Source organism: Equus caballus, chromosome 4 (assembly GCF_041296265.1).
Source record: "Equus caballus isolate H_3958 breed thoroughbred chromosome 4, TB-T2T, whole genome shotgun sequence".
In the NCBI taxonomy this organism is placed as follows: Eukaryota; Metazoa; Chordata; class Mammalia; order Perissodactyla; family Equidae; genus Equus; species Equus caballus.
In genome coordinates, this window is record NC_091687.1 from 40,698,419 (window position 1) to 40,723,672 (window position 25,254).

At 42.9% G+C, this 25,254-nt stretch overlaps 1 protein-coding gene across 6 annotated transcripts in view; it reads right to left on the minus strand.

The window, feature by feature from the left end:
* CDK6 (cyclin dependent kinase 6) overlaps positions 1-12,860 on the minus strand; it is a 234,087-nt gene extending 221,227 nt beyond the window's left edge. For 2 of the 6 annotated variants that reach the window (XM_023639196.2, XM_070265670.1), the window contains exons 1-2: positions 10,051-10,153; positions 9,263-9,868 (exon numbers count right to left, since the gene is read on the minus strand). In XM_023639196.2, coding sequence (XP_023494964.1) covers positions 9,263-9,495 — 233 coding nt within the window. In that variant the 5' untranslated portion in view covers positions 9,496-9,868; positions 10,051-10,153. Of the gene's footprint in view, positions 1-9,262; positions 9,869-9,980; positions 10,155-12,668 lie in introns of those variants that run through there. The other 4 variants (XM_023639197.2, XM_023639194.2, XM_070265669.1 and 1 more) reach the window with 3 other exon arrangements.
* Positions 12,861-25,254: the final 12,394 nt, after the last annotated feature.

The following is a 25,254-nucleotide window of genomic DNA, read 5'->3' on the forward strand; positions in this document are numbered from 1 at the left end:
AACAAGCAGAAATTCCAATGTGGGATATAAAAAGGAATAATTCTGTTTGAGATTTTGAAATTTAAAAAAGAGAGAAGAAGAACAAGGAGAGAATCCAACTCCTCTCTGAGTTAATCTGAATACTGAAATACAAAAGAAATCATCAAGCCCCTATCAGGTTTTCCTTTTTTTTTTTTTGAGGAAGATTAGCCCTGAGCTAACATCTGCCACTATTCCTCCTCTTTTTGCTGAGGAAGACTGGCCCTGAGCTAACATCCACGGCCATCTTCCTCTACTTTATACGTGGGACGCCTACCACAGCATGGCTTGCCAAGCAGTGCCATGTCCGCACCCGGGATCTGAAGTGGTGAAGCCCAGGTCCCCGAAGCGGAACATGTGAACTTAACCGCTGTGCCACTGGGCTGGCCTCATATCAGTTTTGACAGTGTGCTCTCAGGAGCATTGTATCCTTGGACTCTCCCACAATAAATCCATTAACGAATAGGATACAGCACTGGGTAAATGCGACACCAATTACCAATACCCAGATTAAAGATTATATCTTACTATAATTACTATAAATCCAATACACATCTTTTCAGAAATACCTAGCTCCATTCACACTTTCACATTGTGGAGGGAAGAAAATGAAAGTACTACCAATCAGCACTATAGATACCTGTGTACATGTCAGCTTCCTCCACAAAATTATAAACTACTTGAGGGCAGGAATTCGTTTTGTTAATAATATCCAAATATAATAAAATATTTCTATATTTATCCTCATATACACAATTTCATTTGATCATAGTAACTCTCTAAAGTCAAAAGACTAGTGATAATTCCTATTTTATTGTGAGGAAACCTCAAGCAAGAGACATTAAGGAGTAACTCTAGGTGACTCAGCTAATAGGGGGAGGAGTCAGGATTGACTCCAAGTATTCTGACTCCTAGTCCACGACTAGAAACATGTTTTAAACTTATTATTATGGGAAATTTCAAACATATAAAACGAAGAGAGAAAAGTACAACAAACTTCCACAACTTCAACAATGATCAGCTTGTTTCATCTATCCTCCATTTTGAATCAAATTTCAGACCTTAATACCACTTTTTGGGTAAACATTTCAAGAGGTAGGTACTTTCTGTGATCACTGTCAATCACGTTTAACAAAATGTTGAATATAGCAGATAACCAATAAATACCTGTTGAATGCTATAGACCTCACATATGCTTTCAGACATTATTACCCAATTCTGACTAAAAAGACATCAATTCTGAATTCCTAGATGGCATATACTCATTCATTCACAGATATTAGTTCTGGACTACAAGATGCCAGCCACCATGCTAAGTGCTTGGGATATGGAAGGAACAAGAAAACACCGTCCCCTCTTTCAGGGACCTTGCATTCAAGTATTCTGGGTGCACGCTTGTGCATGCACACATGTACACACACACAAACACACAAACCACATGTGTCTTGAGGAACTGGAATTAGTTCAGGCTGGAAGAATACTTCTTAACTAAACCTACCAGTTTGTCAAGGTGGAATTCAAATTCACTGCACACAAATTACGAAGAGGAGTAGAAGGCAAAGTTTTAATGTAATTCAGAATCTTGATCTCCTTTTAGAAATTATTAGGAAGGTTTTACTTAATTCTGCTCCTCCTGCAAGTTTTTCCAGTATAGAAAGCCAAAGATAGCAAAATTAGTGGGAAAAAAACAAAAGTATTCAAGCAATTGATGAAAATGGATTTAGAATACCTTACATTCTTACACTAAAAATGTCCAAATCATTTTCAACTTTTACTGAATGCGTGCACACTTCCTAATGTTAATGTTGTCTTTATAGCATATAAATTAAGTCCAAGACTGTATAGTGAACTATGGGAATTACTTAAATTTTAAAACTCACTTTAATATAAACTATAGAGATTAGAGTAAAAAATGAAACTTTCTCTTCAGTATTTTTTATTATTCCCAGTAAATTAATTAAGTATAATCCAATATACAGATCCGTTCTCCCTCTTTGACACTCCTTAGTATCAACATTCATGTGACAGAAATAATCCATATGGTCCCCTCCTTAATAACTGAACCTCCTTTCCATTATTTCATCCATTTGGTCATTTATTCATTTTATTTCCACTGGATGTAGAATGTAAACAGACATGACCACAAGACACTCTCTGCCTCAAGGAGCTTACAACTGGGGTGTGGAAGGGTAGAGGATCAGAAGAGGGTGGTTGAGGGGAAGATTAATATTACATTTTATATAACAGACATAATAATATAAAGGGGCAGATATACACTAAGTGCCGTAAAGGAGGTCCAAAGTTGTCAGGGTTCAACGGAAGCAGAAATTTTGTCAAAATGGAGGTATTAAGGAGACACTATATAAAAAAGGGCAGCATTAGAGCTTGGTTCTGAAGAATAGGTAGCATTTCAACAGGTAGAAACAGCGGCATAGGGAACGGCACCAAGTGCACATTCTGAGACAGCCCCAACTGAAGTCACACAGGATGGCAAGGAGCATAGTCAGAGGAAATGAAGCAGTCGTTTGCCTGCAGGATACAGGTAGCAAATGCACACAAGAACACAACAAAACCCTATCAAAGCTGAAGCTAATATTGACGAAAAACGGACAGTCACAGGAAAAGTTTAAAATATCAACAAGTATTTGAAGGCTCTTACTAAACAATCTTGGTGTGCAGAGCATTACAGCTGATACCCAATAATCTCCCAGTGTTTAGCCTGAGACACTTGCCAATGCTGTACGCAACTCCACAAGGACGAAAAGTTCTCATCTGAGGGGGTTATAATTTAATTTATTTTACTTCATTCATTCAGGAAGCATATACTGGGCAACTAATACTTATGGACACTGTTATTTATGGATATGAAAGATACAATCCTTGTCCCCAAGTCAGCAAACACAAAAATCATTAAACTGAAATACTTTTACATTCTGAGGGAGTGTTTTCTGATATGCAATGACCATCAGTCATCCTGTCCTGCTAACATTGGATATAAATGAGTTTGAACCTTAGCTGTCCTCAATTTCTATCTACAATGCGTGTAACTGTGGAATAAAATAGCTGACTAAAATAAGACAATTCTTTTATACGTTTACAAGACAACAGACCAAAGGGAGTTGAACCAGGTTCAATCTAAGACCCTTTCTAATTCAAAAATTCTTACACTGTGATTCTAATTCTACTAAACTAAAATCCTTTAGGAAGGCCAGATAACAGGAACCAATAATTAAAATAGCGACTTAAATTACAAAGGCAGTACCTGCCCAAATTTAGGTAAAGTACTAAGTGTTTAATAATCATCCTATCCCAAGTGGACTTCCAGATTACTGTTGTACTCACACTGATTCCTGTCACACGCCTTAAGGTACCTTTACTTCACCTCTCAGCGGAGAGCAGCTACACGCGTAGCTGGTAAAACAAAATCAAGTATGGCAGCAAACTGGAGATATTCAAAACAACTGCCCATTGGCTCTTGTAGAACTCCACCCTCTGACTGCTGACCTGCCCTGTGCCAGCAGACTCAGCATCTACACATCATCACTCAAATGGTGACTTGTACGTAGGTGGCTTGTTACCAACCACCAGTGCCCATTTTTAGGGCTGCCTCCTGGCCCTTGGACCAAGCCCAAAATTACACACACTACCCTCTCCTATTACTAATCCTCTTGCACTCAGATTTCATTTCTGCCGTGTCTATCACACCAGGAAGCCCCAATTAATTTCCTTCCTATGAAGACAGAGAAGCTCTTTGAACCTCATGGGAAATAGCAACAGTGTGATTAGCTCTTCAAGAAGCATGGGTAGCTCATATTTGCTTATGTGTCTGGAGGTTGTTATGCTGCCTAATTTTCAAGCATTATGGTGTTTATCTCATTAAATGGGTAGTAGATGCCAGCGCCACATTACGTAAGAGTTCATTCATCAGATGAGTACTGAGCATTTAGATTTCTCCATTGTTCTTTGTCTAAAATGAATTCAATATTACTTAATTATTTAACTACACTATTTACCTGTATTATTATTTAACTATAGCTATTTAAATGATCATAGTTATTACCCAAGTTCTTTAAAAGCAGAATTTAATGGATAATCATCATACTTTTTACGTATTTCAGTAGGACATACCGTAGAATTCAGGAATTTCTAGAATTCACATGTCATTTTTATTCCTGGCAAACCATCATTTTTGTCTACATACAGTTCATTTTTTCCAAACTAGAAATGTACGCACTTAATTTAACTTCTTCCATCTAACAGACAAAAAGAATTTTTAAAAAATTGCTACTCAGATTTTAGAACAACAATTTTTAAACGGCGTGACAGAGATGTTGGTTGACCTCTGGACTTTAGTTTCATAAAAGGGCTGAAAGACTTCCAAAGTGTCTTCCAACTGTAATATCCACGAGTTTACAATGACACAGTATAGGTATTGGATATTTCATTCTTAAAAAACATTCCTATGGAATCATTAATAGGAAGATATATTTTTTTAAATGATGACTTTCTTTTAACAAGGAGTCTGTTTTCACAGATATTCATTTACTCATGTCTTAAACATAGGAAAACATACCAAAAGATATTCAAGTTTACACAAGTTTCCCTCTTATAAGCCATTTTCTCCTTGATAAAGAAATTCTAATAATTCCATGATAATAGTTGCGTAAAAAGGATACAAGAGCAATATCAACAATTTAGCATTACCAAGTTCTTCTGCAGGAATAAAGAATGGGCAGAATATCATTGTGAAAATGTTTGTTTACTAAATAAGCTTAATAAATTGGAAATTTTTCAAACTCTTAGAGAATGAAAGACCAAACATACTGAAACTTAAAAAGAGAATTAAACTCTCACTTTCACTGCAACAAGCCCTAATAAATGTACTATCCAACCACAAAATAACACTGTTATTCAGAAGGATTCCCATGAACTAACCCACCTGAGGACTTGGTTTTATGCTGCATCAAATAATATGTCATGTTTCTCTACCCTGTTAATGATTAGGTTTTCCTAGAGAAAATCAGATTTTTTATTCCCCTATTATGATATATATTACTGAGATTTTTAAAAAGAGAAAGTTGGAAAACTCTCCCTAAATAATAATCATTGAACTCTCCTTCAAGAGTAACCATTGAACCGCATGGATTTTTGTTAGTTTTTTTTAAACAGTGATTAAATATGCTAGTGATAATAAATTAAGATATTTAGATGTCACAAGCTTATTCACTGAAATGCCATTAAGTTTTAGTTTCTAGAACCAGTACTTTAATTTGAATTACTTTTACTGCTACACTAACAAATTTAGTCCCTAGGCACAACACTGGTAGCACTGAGCAGTATCTTTGTAATGACACAATACTATCATGTATCAGGGTTATGGTGATCATCTTATTCCTTCAATCACAGGGGGAATTACTTGAAGGGAAGAGCCAGGTATGATTTACCCAAATATCTTTCCCAGCACCTAGCCCCATGGTTTTTAAACAGTAAGTCTTTCCCAAATCCTTGCGTAATAAATGGAGCTCAAATGTTCACATATATTAGTTACATGTCAATGTCTTATATAAATCTATTTGTATGTCCCTAAGGTGAAATTTAATCTTCAAAAAGCATTTGATTCTGATCAGTGTTTTGGTTATCTTACCTATTCAATCAGCAAATTCCTGGTAACCAAATTATCACAAATACTAGTTGCTCTATAAAACTGGTTAGGTTAAATATAGCAAAATAAGACAGTGGAAATAAAGAAAAGTGAATTTTTGAAGAGGAAAAAGAACTGCTCATCTCATTACAAGGTAAGTTCTAGAAGTGTGGACTTCCTGACTTGTTCACTGCTGTATCGCCAGCTTTTAGCACTCTCTGGAACATAGTAAGCCCTCAATAAATACTTGGTGAGTGAACAGATTGCTGATAAAACATGTTATTATTTTATCTACCTATATACAATTAGTTCAGAATATAAAATAGGATTCATTTGTGGAGTGCAGAAGTCCCAGTATAGGTTCATACTAAAGTCTGATTCTGGCAAAGGCTCCAGGATTTGGGATTACCAACTATAAAATAAGAGTAAACTTACATCCCAGACACTGAACGGCTCATGAAGCCGAGCCTGGGATACATCAAGCACAGGTAAGCAAGAATTTCAAGTCATTATCCCTATGCATGGAAGCAGTGCCAGTGCCAGCAATAACAAGTCAGCTTTTCTGGCAAATCCATCAAAATTAAAACTTAAACTTTTGAAAAAACTAATATGTTTATTATGCTCCTTCAAGCTTAGAGGCTTAACTATCTGTGGGAAGGACCTATAATTATGATCAATTACTTATGACTTGAAGGCACTTATACTGGCATCTGTCCTTTTAAGACAGCTTTAAAGAACCAGTCACAGGATTGTAAAGCTGATCCTATGGGGCAACAATAAATCACAGGTTTGGGGGGGCCCACCCTTGACAACTCTCTCTTGGAAGGAAAAGAATAGTTGTTAGCTGTGCTTGATTTCCTGTCCTTACCTGAAAAAGCATCAGCAACCTCTAAAATCAGGAATTCCTAGTCTAGCCAAGCAAGTCAGGGGGGCCAATGACTGCCCCAAGGCAGAGGCGGAAGAGAAGAAACAGGAAGGAAATGAAATGTAATGGAGATCTGTAGCTTGTGAGGATGACATCATCAATAATCTTCTCAAGTGTCACTGAATTTCACGGCATATAACTGATGGTCTTTTCTGACAAACCACAGCCTCATTATATTCAAGTAGCTTCTTGGTTCCAGAGCCAGTAATGTCTGGGTTTGAGTATGATTTGTTCTAGAGAAAAGGTCAGCTGAACTGAGGCCTCACTGGGAACTTGCTCCAAGGTAAGGGCCCCACTTATCTGCCTGAATACAAATAATACTTGGACATTTGAAGCATTTTTACATTGACAAAGTGCTCTTATATACACTATCTCAGTTTCTTCTCACAACTCTTAAGAGCTAAGTGTCATCACCACTTTTAAAATAATTTTAGAAAATGATCCCTTTGTTTTTCAATTCGTAAGTATAGTCTCTTGAAATTTTTCAGTACGGAATTCAAATCGTGGGTCAGTTAAAAACCTCTCAAGACACACCAATCTCAAGAAAATAAATCAAGAAAATAAGATGGATTAGCCAAAATCTACCAGCACAATGGCAAAAACCACCTTTCTCTGTTACAACATTATGCTTCATAAAGGACAGTGTTACACGGCGGTGCCTCTAACACCACTACAGTGGAAGGACAGTATTTTATCTATAAAACATGATAATCATCCTTAATTAGGCACTCTCCATAGAGAGCAGGCAAAATAAAACAAGAACTTTGGTCCTAAAATTCTAATGGTGGAATTCATCCTTTGGGAAGGGCCTAGGTGATTCCTCTAAGAAGATAACTAAATTACGGGGGACGAAATGTATCCTCACTTTTTCCCTTCAATATCACAGACTCCTCAAAAGGGTTGTTGTTGTTTTTCAACAAAGAAAACACACGCAAAAGGTAATCTATTGCTTTTATAGATAATCCTACCTTCTTAAAACACTCATTCTCCCCAGTTCATTATCCCTCTCTCCTTTACTGGCTAGTGCAGAGGTATAATGGGGTCCTATCTTTACAGCCATTTACTACCGTATTTAAGTATTTATGATTCTTTGCTGCCTTCTAGCCTGAGTCTAACTATGTGGGGAACAAAGCACCACACAAATCACCCAGCTTGGGATAAGAAAAGACAAGTTAAAACCTCCCAAGAAGATTCTGTAGACATGGGCTCCCTGAGTCTGTAGAGGGTTTGGTATTTCAAAGGTCAGTCTTGGGTCTCTCCACTTGGATGACTAACGTTAATTTGTTTGACTTTTTACAAAAATATTTAGCTGTGCTTATTTACATAATTTCATCCACAGCACACACAGTAGGCACGTATTTGCTGAACGGAACCTTTAGATGGATGAGAAGACAGGAAGAAGACTCCAAGACCTCCTTTTTCCAACACACTATCTTAAGAGTTGAGAAAGGTAAAATCGCACCCTAATCTGTAGAAGGTTCTGTGCATTCCTTTTCAACTGAAAACTATGCACCTCTGTTTAGAAAAGGATGACACACCACACAATGTCAACCACACAATGGGGAAATTCCAGGATCACTAAGAAAACACTATTATCCTAAGTCACACACACTTTCGTTTATTACTGGTTACCACACAGGAGAAGCTTTAAGAACTGCTGTTTCCCCATCCACTCACACAATCCGACCAGGAGGGGCAAGGGCAGAACATTCAGAATATAAGATTCCACATCTTGGACTCACGTTTAACCCTTTGGAGAAGTAGTCTAAGGACTATGCTGGCCCAGAGACATAAAGTAATACAAACAGGCAACATTTGTGGAAGAAATTTGTGTTTGTGTGTAAGATTGTCCCTGAGCTAACATCTGTTGCCAGTCTTCCTCTTTTTGCTTGAGGAAGATTGTTGCTGAGCTAACATCTGTGCCAATCTGCCTCCATTTTATTTGTGGGACGCTGTCGCAGCTTGGCTTGCTGAGCGGTGTGTAGGTCCATGCCCGGATCCGGCCCGAGAAGCCCGGCCGCCGAAGCAGAGCACTCGAACTTAACCACTACGCCACCGGGCGGCCCCGGGAAGAAATTTTTTAAACGACACTTTGGGCATCAGCACTGAAGTCCTTAGACCTTCAGCAATCCTTCTTATCAGTATGCAATTTTAATAAAGAAACTGTGGATGTGACTGGCAAAAATATTCTTAAGTTTCTGCATTTTTTAAATGTTATTTATAGCAGGCTCCACCAGTGAAGCTCTCTTCCTTCTAATTATCACTGCATCCTGCTACCTCTCACTTATATTCAGTCTCTCAAAAACTCCCTGACGGCCAGGGAAAATGAGCAGGGGAAGGCAGGGCGTGTCTCAGGTTGGCTTGTTCCGTCCCTAAAAGGCACCCAACTTCCCGGACCCCCTTTCAGGGAGAAAACACTTAGAACTTGCACAGCAGTGAGGAAGCCTGCGCAGATCACATTCTCTGACTGGTCTGACTTGCTCGCTGTTTGCCAAGGTCACCGGCTCTGGCTCGTGGTTCTGTCGACAAAACTTACTCTCACTCTGTAAGGTCAGCGGGTCGCGCCGTGCCTCCCCAGCCGCCCTCCGGCCCAGCACCTTCCTGGGCCCGAGGAGCCCTCGCCCGGCCCTCCCTCGGCGCGCGGCCCCCGACGGCATGGGCGCCGCTGCCCCGCTCACCTGACCACGTTGGGGTGCTCGAAGGTCTCCAGGTGCCTCAGCACCGCCACCTCGCGGATGGTGGAAAGCGGCATGCCCTCCTCGCCCGTCTGCACCCGCACGCGCTTCAGTGCCACGAAACGGCCTCCGTTCTTCAGATCCCGGGCCTTGAACACCTTCCCATAGGCGCCCTCCCCGATCTCCGCCACGCACTCGTACTGCTGGTCGGCGCGGCTCAGGCCGTCCTTCTCCATGCCGCCCGGACGCCGCCCGGCGCGGCGCCGCTGAGGCGGGCGGGGGGCTCGCTCGGCTCGCTCGCGGCCGCCGCTCGCCTCCTCTCGGACTCCTCCGCCCGCTCCCTCACGCCCCGGAGCTCGGTCTCGCTCTCCCTCACCCCTGCCGACTACCGCGATCCGGCGCTCGGGCTCTCGCGGCCGCCGGGGCTGGATGGAGCGACCTCCCCGCGGGCGGGCGCAACCCTGGTGCCGCGGCGAAACTCCGCCTGCCGAGTCGCCGAGGAGCGAGCCGATCCCTCCTCTTCCCTCCCCGAAGCGCAGTCCTCTGCACAGACACCGAGGCGATTACATAGTCTCTGCCCGAGCGCGTCTCAGTCCACAATCATTCCACCTAAAAGGGGAGACGGGAAAACAAGAAGAAAGTGCAATCAGACATCCCGGGCGCCTTGCTCAGGGTTCCCGCAGGCTCCCCTCCTCCTCCCTCACGAAGCCCCCATCGCTACCCTCCGCGCGCTCCTGCCCTCTCCCAGGCCAGTTAATCCTTCCTCGTTCCTCCAAGAAAAGCGAAGTTACTTTTCTTTCCCTGCAGGGCTGGAGCGGTCTTCGCGCGGAGAGGTTGCAGGGGCCCCTCCGGGATGAGCGCGCGGCGCGGGACGCAGTGGAACGGGAGGGGGCGTGCCGAGCGGCCCAGAGTGTGCCGGGAGCGCGGGGGAGGGGAGGCGCCGGGCACGTCAATGTCACGGCTTAATATTTATCCCTATATCATTGTGTTGCGCTGCTACCCTCCCGGCCTCCCCGGGCCTGGACGTGCAGGGAGAGGGGCTCCCGGGGTGCCATGGGGCGTTCAGGGGGTGTGCACAAGCTGCTGTGGAGGGACTGTAGGTCCACCCGTGTGGGGCCGCAGAATGTGGGTGGGGGCTCCCAGGACCCTGTAACCCGATGCTGGGAGTGTGCGAGAAGGGGTGGTCAGACATCTGCTGGGAAATTGCTTCCTTTCTTTCTACTTTCAGTTTTTCTACGAGAAGACATTTAAAAAAGACTTGCACACACAAGTGGTCTTTTGGGGGTAAAGGAGGCAGGGTTGGAAACGGAATTCCTCCGACTCGGAAGACCTCCCTAGTGGAAACCCCTCAGGTCGGGGAGGGCTGGGGCTCCTGCTACTCAGGGGTGGGAGAGCGATGGGATCCTAGAGGGGAGGAGTCGCCCACGGGACCCTAAGGGTGGGAGAAAGGGGTGTTCCCCACACTTGAGCTTGTCGCCTCTTTAAAGAGTAACTTCAGGAGGAAGGTAGCATAACCGTGACTCGTCCTGAAATTTTCAACTGATTTCAACCTGGGCAAAACTCAACCTTCTCTTAAAAAGGGTGGGGGGTGGGGGAGCCCCCGGGGTGAGAGAGAAGAGGCTGCGCCCTCGGAGCCAGGACTCGCGAACCTTTCCCCTCTCCCAGGACCGTCTCCGATGTAGGTAGCAGAAGCCGCAGCTCCATTCCTCTTTCGGCTTAAGGCCTGGTCTCGTCTGCAGCCAGTCGCCCCCCGGAGCCCTCCGCACAACAAAGTGCGGGCCGGCGGGCGGGGGAAAACGCTTTCTCTCCCCATTCATTTGCAATCCAGGAACTAGGCAACCTCCAACCCATGGCTGCCGCAGCCTCGGTGGGACATTAACCACGCCGGCCGGGCGTCCTGAATTCCCGGGGCACCTCGGAATTACCTGCCCCGCAACTGCTGCCCGCTCGCCTTCTGCCAGGAATTAAAGAAACAAATAGCGCGACCCCCACGGTGTGCGGGCGGAGGGACCGCAGCGAGGACAGAGCCCCTCACATTCACTCCATTCAAAACTCTCCTTAAAAGGTGAAAGCGACTCCTGGGGGAGTCGAGGAGCGAGCCCCCCAGAGCCTGCACGGGAGTCTGAGCCAGGCCGAGGGCCACACAGGTAGCGGAGGAGCCGCCGCCGGCCGCGCAGCCCGCCCCTCCCGCGTCCCCTCCTCCCCGCCCGAGTCCAGCCAGAGGCTCTGCAGCGAAGGCAGCGTTGCGGACGTCCCACCCCCGCAGGGAACTGCGCCCGCTCCCCTCGCCGGGCCCCCCACCGCCCGCCCTGGCTCTCCCCGCCTCGCTCCCCCGACGGTCGGCTCCGGCGGAGAGAAACGGGAGCCGCAGTGCCTCCCCCCCCTCCACTTTTTTTTGTTGTTGTTGTTGCTTTCCCACGCTGGCTGAATGTGACTTGACCCCATTTCAAAAAAGTTTGACATAGTGCTTCAACATTTCCGCATTCCTCCGCGACTACAAAGGCTGCAGCCGCCTCCTTCTGCTTTCTGTCTCTGCTCTCTGTCTTCACACTCAATGAAATCCTTCACGTGCCTCTCCCGAAGCCTGCCAAGCACCGCAAGGGTCGCCACCAGCGCAGGGACAAGAGGCCGCACTGGGGACCACGACTCCTGCGTGTGCGCACACACGCAGATGCGCCCACGTGCACACTGACGGGCGCGCTGCGGGGTCCGGAGCTGCTCACCGCGGGGTGTGCATTTTTAACTTCCATATTTTAAATTATAAAAATAAACTGGGAAACTAAAGCAAATGTGCATCCTTGCGGGACTCCAAGCCTGGGCACTGGCCGCCTGCGTGCACTCCTCTAAGTGTGCATAACACGCCCGCAGGGGTTGCCAGCAGGAAGCCTGCGTTAACTTTATCTCGTGGTGGGGAAGGTGGAGCCCACGCCCACACCTAGCAAGCTGGAGAGGGAGGTTTCGTGAGGAAATAAATATGGGGCACGGAAACACAGTCTTCCGCATGGAGTCCCCAGAGGCAGTGCATTTTAAACCCTAAATGTGGATTACTGAGTGTCCGAGTGGAGTTTAAATTCCGTTTGAAGAAACTGGATAAGGAGTTTTTGTGTGGGTGTTTGTGCGCACGGCTATATGGGAGCAGGCACAGGATCTCAGTGTTGGGGGTGTCCCTAGTGTGCGATGTCCTCCTCTCGCCACATTAGGAGAACTCCTTTAGCTCCCCCAAACTGGCCCCCGTAACTACCCTGCCTCGGTTCGTAAGGGGTTAACCAAAACCGATTCCGAGGACAGACAACCCGCCCCCACAGTCACCCCCACCCACACTCTCGCTTCCGACCCTGGCCAAGCCCCCAAATCTTCCCCGGGGACCCCCCACCCCGCAGCCCACCCACCGGAGCGCACAGCTCCTCACCTGAAGGGCCGGGCCACGTCCGGCCTCCCGAAGAGGCTGCGTGCGTCAGGCGGACCACCGCACGTGTCCTCGGCGGCGCGGAGCAGGTAACCGGCTCGGAGGAAGGAGTTACCAGCACTCTTTCCCGCGAGGGGGTGGGCACAGCAGCGGAGGGCGGAGGGACGGCGGAGGGCGCCGCCCGCGCCGCTCGCTGGGGGCGGGAGGGGGCCGCGGGGCTCCTGCCGGGGCTCAGGGCCCGCGCCGGGGAGGCAGTGGGGGCGGGAGCGGGGACGGGGGCCCGGGAGGCCAGCTCTGCCCGAGACCCCCCCCCCCCGGCGGCGGGCTTGGGGGCTCGCTGCGCAGTGGCAAGCAAGTGTGCAAATTAAAGCCTTCCGGAGAGAGGGGAGGCAGCTGAGCCCCGGCTTGCTCTGAACCTTCCAGCTCCGCAGCTCTCGGCACCAAGTGGGGGGCGAGAAGGAGAGGAGAGGGGAGTTAAAAGAAAATTTCCGGCTTTCACTGCAACTGGAGTGGGAGATCTTGCGACTAAAAAAAGAGGCGTGAGCGAGAGAGAGTGGGATGTGTCGTCGGGAGTCGGTGGAGTTTCCAAACCCAGGGTCGCCCGGAGTTGGGGTTTTGACAGAGTGAGGCGGGGGTATCAGCAGTGTATGATGTGGACGGATGGGAAAAACACAAAACAACCAACCGTAATTATGAGGGGCCGATGGGGATGGTAAATACCGACGCTTTCCAAGAAACTGAAAAATCAGACCAAAAAATAACTCTTCTCTATTAAAAAAAAAAAAAAAAAAAAGTCTGGCAGGACGCCTTGCAGAAAAGAAAATACTAATCTGTCCAAGCACTTTTCACTTTCAGCATGAGCTACATTTGTTTTGTTTTCCTTTGCTTCCTTTCGGCCTCACAAAGCCCTATCTTTTCCTTTTGGACGGAGGATAACGATTTGGAAATTGTCAGGCACTCTGTGGTTAACGATCTACTTGAAGGGGCTGGCCGGTTCACAATTATTAAGTGGTTAGCAACTGCTGAGGATTCACTAAGGTATTTCTGGGGAGCTAAAAAACTAAAATTCAATATAAATAACAGAACTGCAAGAGAATAGACACACACACAAAGAGGACAGAAGGTGATTCGGTGGGTGCACAGTTTAAATGCATTATTGGAATTCTGAAATTTGAAACCTTGTAAGAATGTATACTTTACCTGCTGAGAAAACCTGAATACAATTATTTCAGGTGAAAATAAGATTTTGGAGAAAAAAAGTCTTCAAGACTTCCTACAATGAAGTAAAACAAAAAAGAGCTATTTTTTTTTCTAAAGAATCCAGTGTTCTCCAAAATCTGTATCTGTAGAATACTTAAAACCCTTTTAAACTTCTTGAAGCAAAGCTAAAAATATTTATTTATTTCAATGCTGTGTGGAAAAATTAAAACCCAGCAAGATTCTGTTTGAACTGGAAAGATTACATCTATAAATCTGTTGACTTTTTGAATTAAATCCTCCTGTCAATTTCACAGCAGATCACAAATTTGCCTTTATAAAATTGATTCTATACTACAGGGTGAAGTAACAGGTTAGGTAAATAAAAATTGTTGCATTTCCATTAGCAAATATTTTGCAAAACCTTATAATAATTTTTTCTCAAATGCTGAAAGTGAATAATTGTGTTTCTTTATGCTTAAGGTAATTCAGAAAATATATTTTGTGTTCAGGAGCATATCTCCTAAAACAAAATCCAATTTCTGAACAAAATCTGTATTTGTAAAGGTATCTATAATCTCATTTACCTTATAGGCTTAAGAAAGCAAATTGTTAGATTTTGTATTTATATAAAATATTGGATCACTACAAGTCACTAATTAGAGTTTAAACCAGAGTCACAAATGGGAATTCTCCATTTTGATAATTGCTCACACTTATCAATGCTTTTTAAAACAAGATTTACTTGCTGGTAATTAACACATTTATGTAATTTAGAAATATTTGTCAGTAAATAGTCATAGGAAGCAGCAAATGATTGCGAGAATTTATTTGAGTAAATAATTTGTTTCAAAAATAGTAAGCTGTAAATACCTTTTAAATTAACAGAAAAATGTCTTTTCTGCCATGGGTTGCATTCTTAATTACTGAATTTGACAACAACCAAAGGTGGATTAGAAATCCCATGATTTAGGTTGCTACATCACTTGGGCAATGTAAAAAACAATGAAACTTCATTTAATTATATAGGTTAATACTGAGTGTTAACTCTCTTTCTGTCGTCTGCTTTCTCTAATATTGTTAATTTATTATTGTTCACTCTCCCTGGTTATGGGTCACAAAAATCCCAGTTGGTTAAAGCTTCAGACAAGGAAGTTTTACAATGGCTTGTGTAAAATTAGTAAATACCAGATTATTTTTGTTTATGGATAACTCCCTCTGTGGGTAACAGTTTATCATAACAAAATTTGTGTAAAGTTTATAAACTGTGAACCAAATTCCAACTCCTTTGTTTCAGAGTCTTCTATAAATGCATACATAGCATTCAAGAGTAATGATTTGCACCAGTATTTTCATGCCACATATCAGATATTCTAAAGTAGCAACTCATCTTACAGATTTTTAAAAATTAAAACTCATGGATTTATCTCCAAATATGAAGTTGTAGCTTATACTGAAAGTTTTCTTACTGTCATATAAGAGATGTAATCTGTGTGAATATTTTATATCAAATATCTGTAAATTTTTGTTTTCACTAAAATAAAAATAAAATTTAAAATTCTAGTCTATAATTTATAACCTTGTTTAAGACGTGAGTAATCTATTTAAAATTAGTAATTATATAAGTACATCTAATTCTAAATCATCTCTGATTTACTTTGCTATTTGAATGCATTTTCCAGAAACTCAGAAATAAAGTTTTGCTATAATCTACTACACAATAATTTAATTGGAGGTCCATATAAATGTATACTTTTTGTCTATAAAGATCTCCAGTTTATTGTTTTGGTAGAAAACTTTTCTAGTTTAACAATTTTAAAAACAGTTACCATCATCTTACCTTAGTTTATATGTGTATGTAAATGTTATCTTTGTTGAATAATTACCTTGAACAACTATAATTTTAACAGAAATAGTATAATATAATGCAGTGCATTTTAATGTGTTTTTCTCCCCAGGCATTTCCAAGATGTTTTCTTGGGTTTTCCCTTAAAATATAATATTGAAAATTTCTAAATATCCTAGGAAAAGTCAATTGTACTACCAGCTTTTTCAATTGTAAAATTCTGAACTTTAAATGATTTTTAAAATTCAGTCTTCTGAATAAATTACTTCCCGTCAATTTGGAAATGACCCTGGTTTTTTCTCTCTTTGTTGTTGCTTGTGATCTAGTGCATTGCATTTGAGCAGTGAAACTTGGAAAGATTTTGATATTTGCCGTGAGGGCAAATAATATAATGGGTAATAGCTTCTAAAATTCAAGGAGAAAAAACTGGACATTATTGCCCTTTGTAACATTCCGTTTTCATGGGTTCTACTGCTCTATAATTATTCCTGTGCAACATGTCAGTACTATGTTCATATTTGTATAATTGTCATCATCTTTTCTATTTTTTTCCTTTTGATAGAAACTCATATCTTCTTTTTCCTTTGTGTATGCGTGAATACCTGTATGTTCCTGGCATATTGTTGTGACATGTTCGAAACATGTTCTTACGATCTTTTCATCATCTATATTAAAATTCTGAGTAATCAGAAAAATAACTACAGAAATATGCTTAGAAAAGATGGTGATAATCACATTGAAACACCTACATTTCCTTCCTATTTGTAGTGTCCTGTAATTTTCTCTGACTTCTGACATTTCTTTTCTAAGATAATACTTACATCTCAACGGCACACGTGGCCTAACAATGTGTTACCATCGCTGCCTTTGGTTGAGCTAAAAGGTGTGTACATATTTCAGATAGAACATTCAGATAAAGTCTTGAAGGTACAACACAGTGGGAGTGAATGATGATAAAGTGGGATCTGGGAGGTAGGAGAAGGACGAAGAAAGGCACCTGGGAGAAACTTCTGTGAATGGCCTGGCAGCAGGGGTGAGTGAGGGAAGTACATGCCAAGGTCCTGGGGCCAAGAGATATAGCCTCAGTGCTCTTGGTATGGTATATCCAGGTAACCTGATTCTTTCAGAACGAACAGCATTTTGTGTCTATCCTATTAGGCAATGAGATCCGTCCTGTTAAATGAAATTGTATAATGTATGTGTTCATACTCATGTAACTATTTTATGTTGTTTCATTATGGATTTTTCCTGAAAATTATATAGAATGGAATTCTGTACAGACTTCTTTGAATGCCTAGAAGGAAGTATATAATAGCATAACTCTGTGGATCAAACATTTTACCATAAATTGAAGTAGTATACGCTATTATAAATTTGTTCGAAGTTACTCCTGTCTTCATGTCCCTAATACCAAGGAGAGTAACTGGCAAGTATTTTATGTCCAATAAGTGTTGGTCAATGGGAAAGCTGGCTTTATATCCTTTAGTCCCTCTTCTTTGGGATTACTCCCTATTTCCTTCTGGGGGATATATGAGAATAATCTTTTTTATAATCCTAGCAAAGTTTAAGGCTCGGTGTGCTGATTTCAGGACCTCAGAAATGTGTCTCCTCTATCTGCAGTTCCCTTTCCTTTTAGCCCTCTTCTGTGAATCCTGTCATCCTTTCAAGGCCCAGCTCTTCCTTAAAACCTAGGAGACTCCCTTAGCTGAACGACGTCCCTCTTTGCTCTAACTCTTTCTGCTTTCTACCTTCCCAAAAGCTTGATGCCTGCCTATCCACCACCCTGAGCACCCTGAGCATGGCTGAGAGTGTCCGCCTTGCCTTGTTCTCATTGGCAATGCTCCAGCCCCTGGCTGTGCCATCAGGCCATAGTAGGTGGTCAACGAATGCAGCCGTGGTTCTTGTCTCTCTCCATGAGTGTTACTGAATCAAGCAGGCACAGAGAAAACTGGAATACTGTGACATAACTAGAGTAACATTTGACAAGTTGAGGACGCTGTTGCATTTTGCTTAAACAGGAAAGAACCAGGTCATCCTGCGACTTTGGATTTGTTATGTTTTCTCTTGTGTTGCAGATATTAGTCATTTAAAACATTTTTGTCTGAAAGAAAATGTGTTTAGATAAATTTCTAAATTTATCTGAAAGACAAATTCTAACGTCTTATCTGAAAGAAAATGTGCTTAGGTAATTTTCTCCGTTCCCTACCCCTGAAAATTCCAATTAAACAATTTTCTTTAAAAAAAGGAAATACTAAACTCTGAGATAAATTAGCTACTGTGTGTCCCAGAACCTGGAAAGACAGCTAATTCTGTTCTCCCATATTCTTGATGCCTATGTGAATATATCCTAAAGGAGAGAATTCTCAATTTCTAAGTCAGGAGACCTACATTTTATTCCTAGTTCTTCCTCCCTCAATAATGTTCACTGTACCCTCAGTGATCGGTCATTTAACCTTTCTGATTTTCATTGTCTATGCCTATTAAATGAGTTTGCTAATTATTCAGGAAGACGTTTTGAAAATGGTTTGAAGAGAGGCAACAAAGAGTTTTACCTTTCTAGGAGAAGATATGGAAGTATAATGGAGGTTGTTGGTCTGCATGTCAGAGGACTTGAAATTTATCCTGGAGTTGGCCACAAACTGCCTGTGTGACCTTGGGCAACACACTTAAGCCCCTGGGCCTTAAGGTCCTTGTCAGTAAAAGAGACGATTAGACTGGATGATTTGTATAGCTGCTACAACTTGAAAGTGATCTAATGAAGTCCAGCATGCATCATTATACATCTGTTTTTATAAATTCCTTAAACAAGAATAGTGCCAGGGATGGGACTCTCATGTCAGCAACCCAGAGCAGACTCTGGATTTCAAATGCAAATTATATTGGGGTCTCTATAACTTAACCCTCTGGATTTTCAAGACTGAATAGAAATGAAAACTTCTAGAAGAACATTGGAGAAATTTGTTCATGTTTTCATTAGACATGGGGAGAGAGGAGCCAGGTTTTATTTGACTAAAACTAAATATGATGAATTAAATTAATCAACCCTCATTAATATAATGTGATAAGTACTTACAATAGTACACATAGAACCAGGATACTCAAGATTAGAAGTCTTGAATGATCACGGAAATTCTTCAAAGATATCATGAAGCATAACTTTGGGAGATGTGCTATATCTGTAAACCGTTGAAAACATCAGTGGCAGCCAGCCTCCTGTGAGGCAGTGGGAAGTGGGGAGTGGAAGGGTCAAAGGCAGCATGCTGTGAACCTGAGGGGCTCCAGCAATTTCGGAAATCCTGAGAGCTGCTGATCCAAAGTGGTTGTTAAAACATGTGTAAAGGAATAGGCTGTTGCCTCTGTGTTCTTACTTTCCATGTGCATGGTTTTCTGGTCCTCCCTAGATGTCCAGGGACATGTAGGCAGTTGGAACCAGATGGGTCCTGGATTAGAAGCCTGGCTCCACTATGTGACCTTGGACTAGATTCTTAAACTTTCGGATCCCCAGGTTCCCTCATCCATAAAGTAGGGATACTATTATCTGCCATGATAGGTTGGTGTGAGAATTAAATAAGTGCCTTCTATGTGCATTATGTATTTAACAGACACTTAATAAATATTAGTACATAATCAACATCTTTTTCATGAAATCACATTTCCTATTCTTACTCTTTTTAGGGACTGCTAACCCTGTGACTGACGTGTCTTTCTTTTTTAACTGGATTGAAACATCCACCCATTACAGGAGGAGCTCAGCCTAGAAACAGAGAACACTTGACATTCTCTTGGGCCTTGACAAACCACAGCTGTCCCTGGGTGTGTGACGAATGGAGGAGAGGGTGGCTTGTCTCACCTGAAACCTCTCTTTCATGCCCAGGTCTTCCCAACACTGCTCAATCTCCTTAGTCTGTTCCTCACTGTCTTTCTCTCCTTCTTCCTTCCACGTGGCTCTGTTCTTCCTTTTTCCACTGCTTTGGTGTGATCTGAGGGCTACCCCATTTTGCCCCTTAAGTGTATACCCCGTACTTGTTGACGTTTGTCTTCAAAGTCCTGCACTCTGCTGCCTCCTCACAAGAGCTCCTTCATTGATCACGCTTCCACACTCACTGGCTCCCACTTACCTTGCTTGAAGGGCATGTTTGTCATCATGTCAATCTTTTCCCTACACTTCAACCTGGTCTTCTCAGCTTAGCAGAATTTTACTTGTCCTTAGATGACATTGCATCTCCTACTCGCTACTCTCTCTAGAAACACTCAAGGCGAGCTACCCCACCTCCCCCACCCTCTTTTCTGTTTTTTTTTTTTTTTTAACTTCCCAGGGTATTTCCACAGTTCCTCAGCTTCCTGTCCTTTGATACTCAAATGCCATTTTCCTCACAGTTTTCTTATACCTATTTGTGGGCCATCAGAGACCTTTACCACACAGTTCCTAGGCTTCTATTCTTTCCTCACTCCTACTGAGGTCCCCAAAAGGATGAGGGACTCCTTCAAGGTGGGATCTCTGGCTTTTATTTCTTCATCTCCAAGTTCTGGCCCAGAGTCAGTCAACAAGAGGAGTTGGTTGAATGAAAGATATGATATCCTAAGAAACATAGGTGCCGCCAGATAATTTTCTTCTTTTTTTTTTTGAGGAAGATTACCCCTGAGCTAACTCCCGCCAATCCTCCTCTTTTTGCTGAGGAAGGCTGGCCCTGAGCTAACATCAGTGCCCATCTTCTTCCACTTTATACTTGGGATGCCTACCACAGCATGGCTTGCCAAGCGGTGCCATATCTGCACCCGGGATCCGAACCGGCGAACCCCAGGCTGCCGAAATGGAACGTGGGCACTTAACCACTGCACCACCAGGCCGGCCCCCAGATACTTTTCTATCTGGACTGTGACCCGATGCTCTCCCAGGCCACATCTTACTCACCTATTTCCTCCCTGTCCTGGATTCCATGCTGTCTCCTTTAAGGATGGACCCTTAGGCAGGGTAGGAAAAGGTCTCCATTTTAGTTGCTCCAACACCCTCAGTCTACCCACGTTCAGGTTGCACCATCACAGCCTCCCTCGACAGGACCACACAGAAGCTTGATAGAAAGCTAGTGAAGCCAAGTCGATCTGATCCACCTGGGTTTGTGCTTGGTCAAGAAGAGCTATGAAATCCAGGCAGGGAAGTTTAAACTTGATTATTAAGCAAAACACGAAAGTGATGTAAGATTTCTGAGCAGAGAAGGTGGCTCTTGGAGCAGTGATAGGACAGAAGTGATGTGCAAGGAAGATGACTTCAGTAATAGCAGGTCCAAGGGCCTGGAGTCAGGGAGGCAAATTTACCAGCTCCTGCAAGTGGTGAAAAGACCCAGGTGACAGTATAGGGATGGGAAAAAAAAAAAAAAAGAACGGCTACAAGAGAGAATTCAAAGGAAATATTTCACAGGATTTGGTTAATAACAAGATAAACAGAATAAATGAGAAGAGTTAACATGTATATAACCTGTTCGGATAGCTCTGAGCACTTTACATAAATTAACCTATTTAAACCTCCTAATTATTCCATTTTGCAGTCAATGAAACTGAGACATTGGACCAAACTTCTAACCAGGTTTCTGTCTGAGGTATCAAAATAATGATGATGATAATAATAATAATAATGTAGTCCATTAAAAGAAAGAAGGCAAAAGAAGTTGGCTTGGTGAAGGTTAGGAGTTCCACTTCTGAATTTGAGATCACAGCCAAATGAAAATATCCAGTGGGCACATGGAGTGGAGAGCTTTTCACTTTTGCCTGGTTCTACCTTAAAATATGCCCAGGTACACCATCCTGGAAAAACTCGTTGCTATTTTCAAATGACATCCTGCTTTTCTTCTTTCTTATCTGCAGGGCAGGTGTCATGGGTCGCACAGAAGGGCCCTCTGCTTGATATAATGCTCTGCTGTGGCCATCTTCATAATTTTTGAGCAAGGTGCCCACATTTTCATTTTTGGACTGGGCCTGCAAATTATGTAGCGGGTCCTGCCTTCCTTATGGGACGTCTGGGATGGATATTCCATGTGGGCGTTCACCTCACAGTTCAGGCCTCCTTCACCTTCAAGAGATGTTTGCCCCCTTCACTGCGTCTGTGAAGCTGTTCTTTCCAACATCATCACTGATGCGGTAAGCTGCAGTTTTTTCTTGCTTGTTAGGGTCTGCACTTCTAATGATGATTTTCAGTCTTTTCTTGAAATCCTCTCCTCTCTTAGCCGTCATGACACATGACTTCTGCCATTTCTTGATTTGATGTTCTTTTGTTTTCCACTGCCTGTATTTCCCCTTGGTCCTGCCCCACACCTGGAGGTACCTTCTAAGACTCAACAGTCAGCATTGAATTGCTCTTCTGCAAGCTTATTTTTTCCCATACAAGCTGTCAGACCTTCCCCTGTGGTATGCACATAAAAATGGATTTCCGTCATCCTTGTAGTATTCACTGCCTTAAACCTGACCTTTTTCACTCTTTTTCCCTAACTGTTCTTAATTTTTCTACCTGTTGACTTCATAAATCTTCAAATTTATGCCCTCTTTTTACTCTGTTGGTCTTCATCTTTGACTTCTCTACTGAACCACCAGTCAGTCTTAAGGTGTTCCCTGATTCCAATTGTTTTAGGCCACCCTAGGAAATACTTTGCCTAATGCAGCCCTGTTCCCTGGTCTTTCATCTTGACCAGGTACTAGAGGCTGATGCTTCTACCAACTTTTCCTTAACTCTGTTAGTGTCCTCTCCCCAACCTCTGCAAATCTGCTGACACTGAAGCTGAACAAGCCTGACATTGAATTTTGCATCTCAGAGCCACCCCATCCACCCTGCTCCTGCCCATGAGTTTGCCAACCCAGCAGCTTTTTTGAACAGTGGACTGTCTCTAGGCAGTGCTGCTGTATTTCCCTAGTCAATTTTCTCTTGGGCTTTCCAGAAGATTATTTCATACATTCTCATCAAATAGCCAGCACTTTCTTCCCATCCTCATTGTCAGGATGCCGTTTGTTTTATTTGACTGAGAAAATAGAAGAAATCAAGGGAGAAATTCCATATACTTCCATTGCTCACCCTTTCTGAACTGCTTTCTTGACTGTCTCCAGGACTCTACTTTTCCTCTTCTTTTCCTCCCTTACAGCCACTCCTATTCACTCTCCTTGTTGATTACCTTTCCTCTTCCCAATCTCTAGGTTAGTGTGTGTCAGTCAATTCAGGCTGCTATAACAAAAATACCATAGACTGGGTGGCTTAAACAACAAACATTTATTTCTTACAGTTCTGGAGGCAAAAAGTCCAAGATCAGGGTGCCACTATGGTGGGGTTCTTGGTGAACACCCTCTTCTTGGTTTACAGACAGCCATTTTCTAGTTGTGTCCTCACATGGCAGAAAGCAGAGAGAGAAGCAAACTCTCTCATGTCTCTTCTTATAAGGGCACTAATTCCTTCATGAGGGATCCACCCTGATGATCTAATTACCTCCCAAAGACTCCATCTCCAAATACCACCACATTGGGCATTAGGGTTTCAACGTATGAATTTGGGGGGAGAGGGCACAAACCCGTAGTCCGTAACTGTGTTCTGGGCCTTTGTCCTTAGGCCTCATCTCCCTGCTCTTCACTCTCGCACTCTGGGTAACCTCATCTAGTACCATGACTTTAAATATCATTTGCATACTGATACTGCAAAATTTATACCTCCATTTGGATATCCTGTTTGAATCGCAGGCATATATATCCAACTGTCTACGTGATATTTCTGCATAGATGTCTAAGAGGCATCTCAAGCTTAACACATCCAAAACTGAGCTCTTCATTTTACTTTCCAAACCTGCTTTTCCCACAATTTTCTCCATCTTAGCAAATAAAAATCTGCATTCTTCTGGTTGCTTAGTCCAAAATCTAGCAACCAAGTTTGACTCCTGTCTCTCTTTCTTACCCTCTATGCCCTCCCTCACAAATCCTGCCAGCCCTACTGACTCAGCTCAAGCACTAGTGCAGCCACCTTCATCTGTCACCTGGCCCATTGCAGTAGCCTCCTAACGGTCTCCCTGCTTCTGTCCTTGCCCGTCTGGCTTCTCCACACTGCAGGCAACGTGATCCTTTAAAATTGAAGTCAGATCATAGCACTCCTCTCCAGTGTCAGGACTTTCCAGTGTCATCCCGTTTCTCTCAGAATAAAATCTAAGTCCTTACCGTGGTCTCCTGCAGTCACACTGCCCTCCTTGCTGTTCCTCAAACCTGCCCAAAACATTCACATCTCTGAGCCTTTGCACTTGCTGTTCCATCTGGCTGAAACGCTCTTCACCCACACATCTGCATGGCTGTCTGCCTCATTTCCTTCAGGTCTCACTCAAAAGTCATCAAAGGGACATTCTCTAACCACCCTACATGAATTTCATCCACTCCAGTCTCTATTCATCTTACTTTATTTTTCTTTCTTAGCTCTTATCACCATCTGACACATTACAGGTTTATTTGTTTATCTGTTTAGTATCAGTCGCCACCCCACCTCCAGAATGTAATCTACAGAAGAGCAGGAACTTTGTTTTATATTCTCTTGTGTCACTAAAATAATCACTTGGCACTTAGTGGGCGCTGAATAAAGATTTGTTGAATAAATGATTATATGAGTTCTCTTCCTGTTAAACAAGCTTACAACTAGCCAATTCTTGGCTCGTGATAGTTTATTAATGAAGAATAACTATCTAGGATAGTGTTTAAGTTTGCGCTCTGCTTCAGGGTTCACAGATTCAGATCCTGGGCACTGACCTACATACCACTCATCAAGCCATGCTGTGGCAGTGTCCCACATACAAAATGGAGGAAGATTGGCACAGATGTTAGCTCAGGGCCAATCTTCCTCACCAAAGAGAAAGAACAAAAGAGAATAACTATGTATAATATATACCTTAGTGCAGTATTCCTAAATTTCTGTATTTTACGTCCAATCAATATTCTACTAGGGAGCTTCAGCTGAGATTGTTCACAAGGATGTTACTTAAAGATAATTTGATTCACACAACATAGATAAAATTCTATCTAAAATTACTAAGACTATAAAGTTGGTATATTCAGTTAATTGAAATTATCTCCTCTACTGGAATGTGCGTGTAACAAATGTGAGTTTTGTTTAAAATATTTGTCTATCCTCGTGTAAAGAGTGGGAAGCAGTTTGGAAGCTGGAAGTGGCCAGATTCATGTCTCAATCCATCACACTTCTTTCCTACCATCTTATTACTCCAGGTTCTTGCATGCCTGATGAGATCCAGTGAGGGGTACATGGTGCTTAAGAGTAGGGGCACCGGAGCCAGGCTATATTGGTTCAAATCCAGGCCCTGCCCCTTGTAGCTTTGTGTCCTTGGGTAAGTTACTTAACATCTCTGAGTCTCAGTTTCTTTATCTAGGTTAAGACTCCCTGCCTCTAGGGTAGTTCTGAGGCTTTAATGAGTTAATCCATGTGAAGCATTTAGAGGATTGGCACATAGAAAGTACATATTAGCTGTGATTATTACTAATATTCCTCCTGATAAAACAGCTGTCACTTCTTAGAGTTGTACTCTC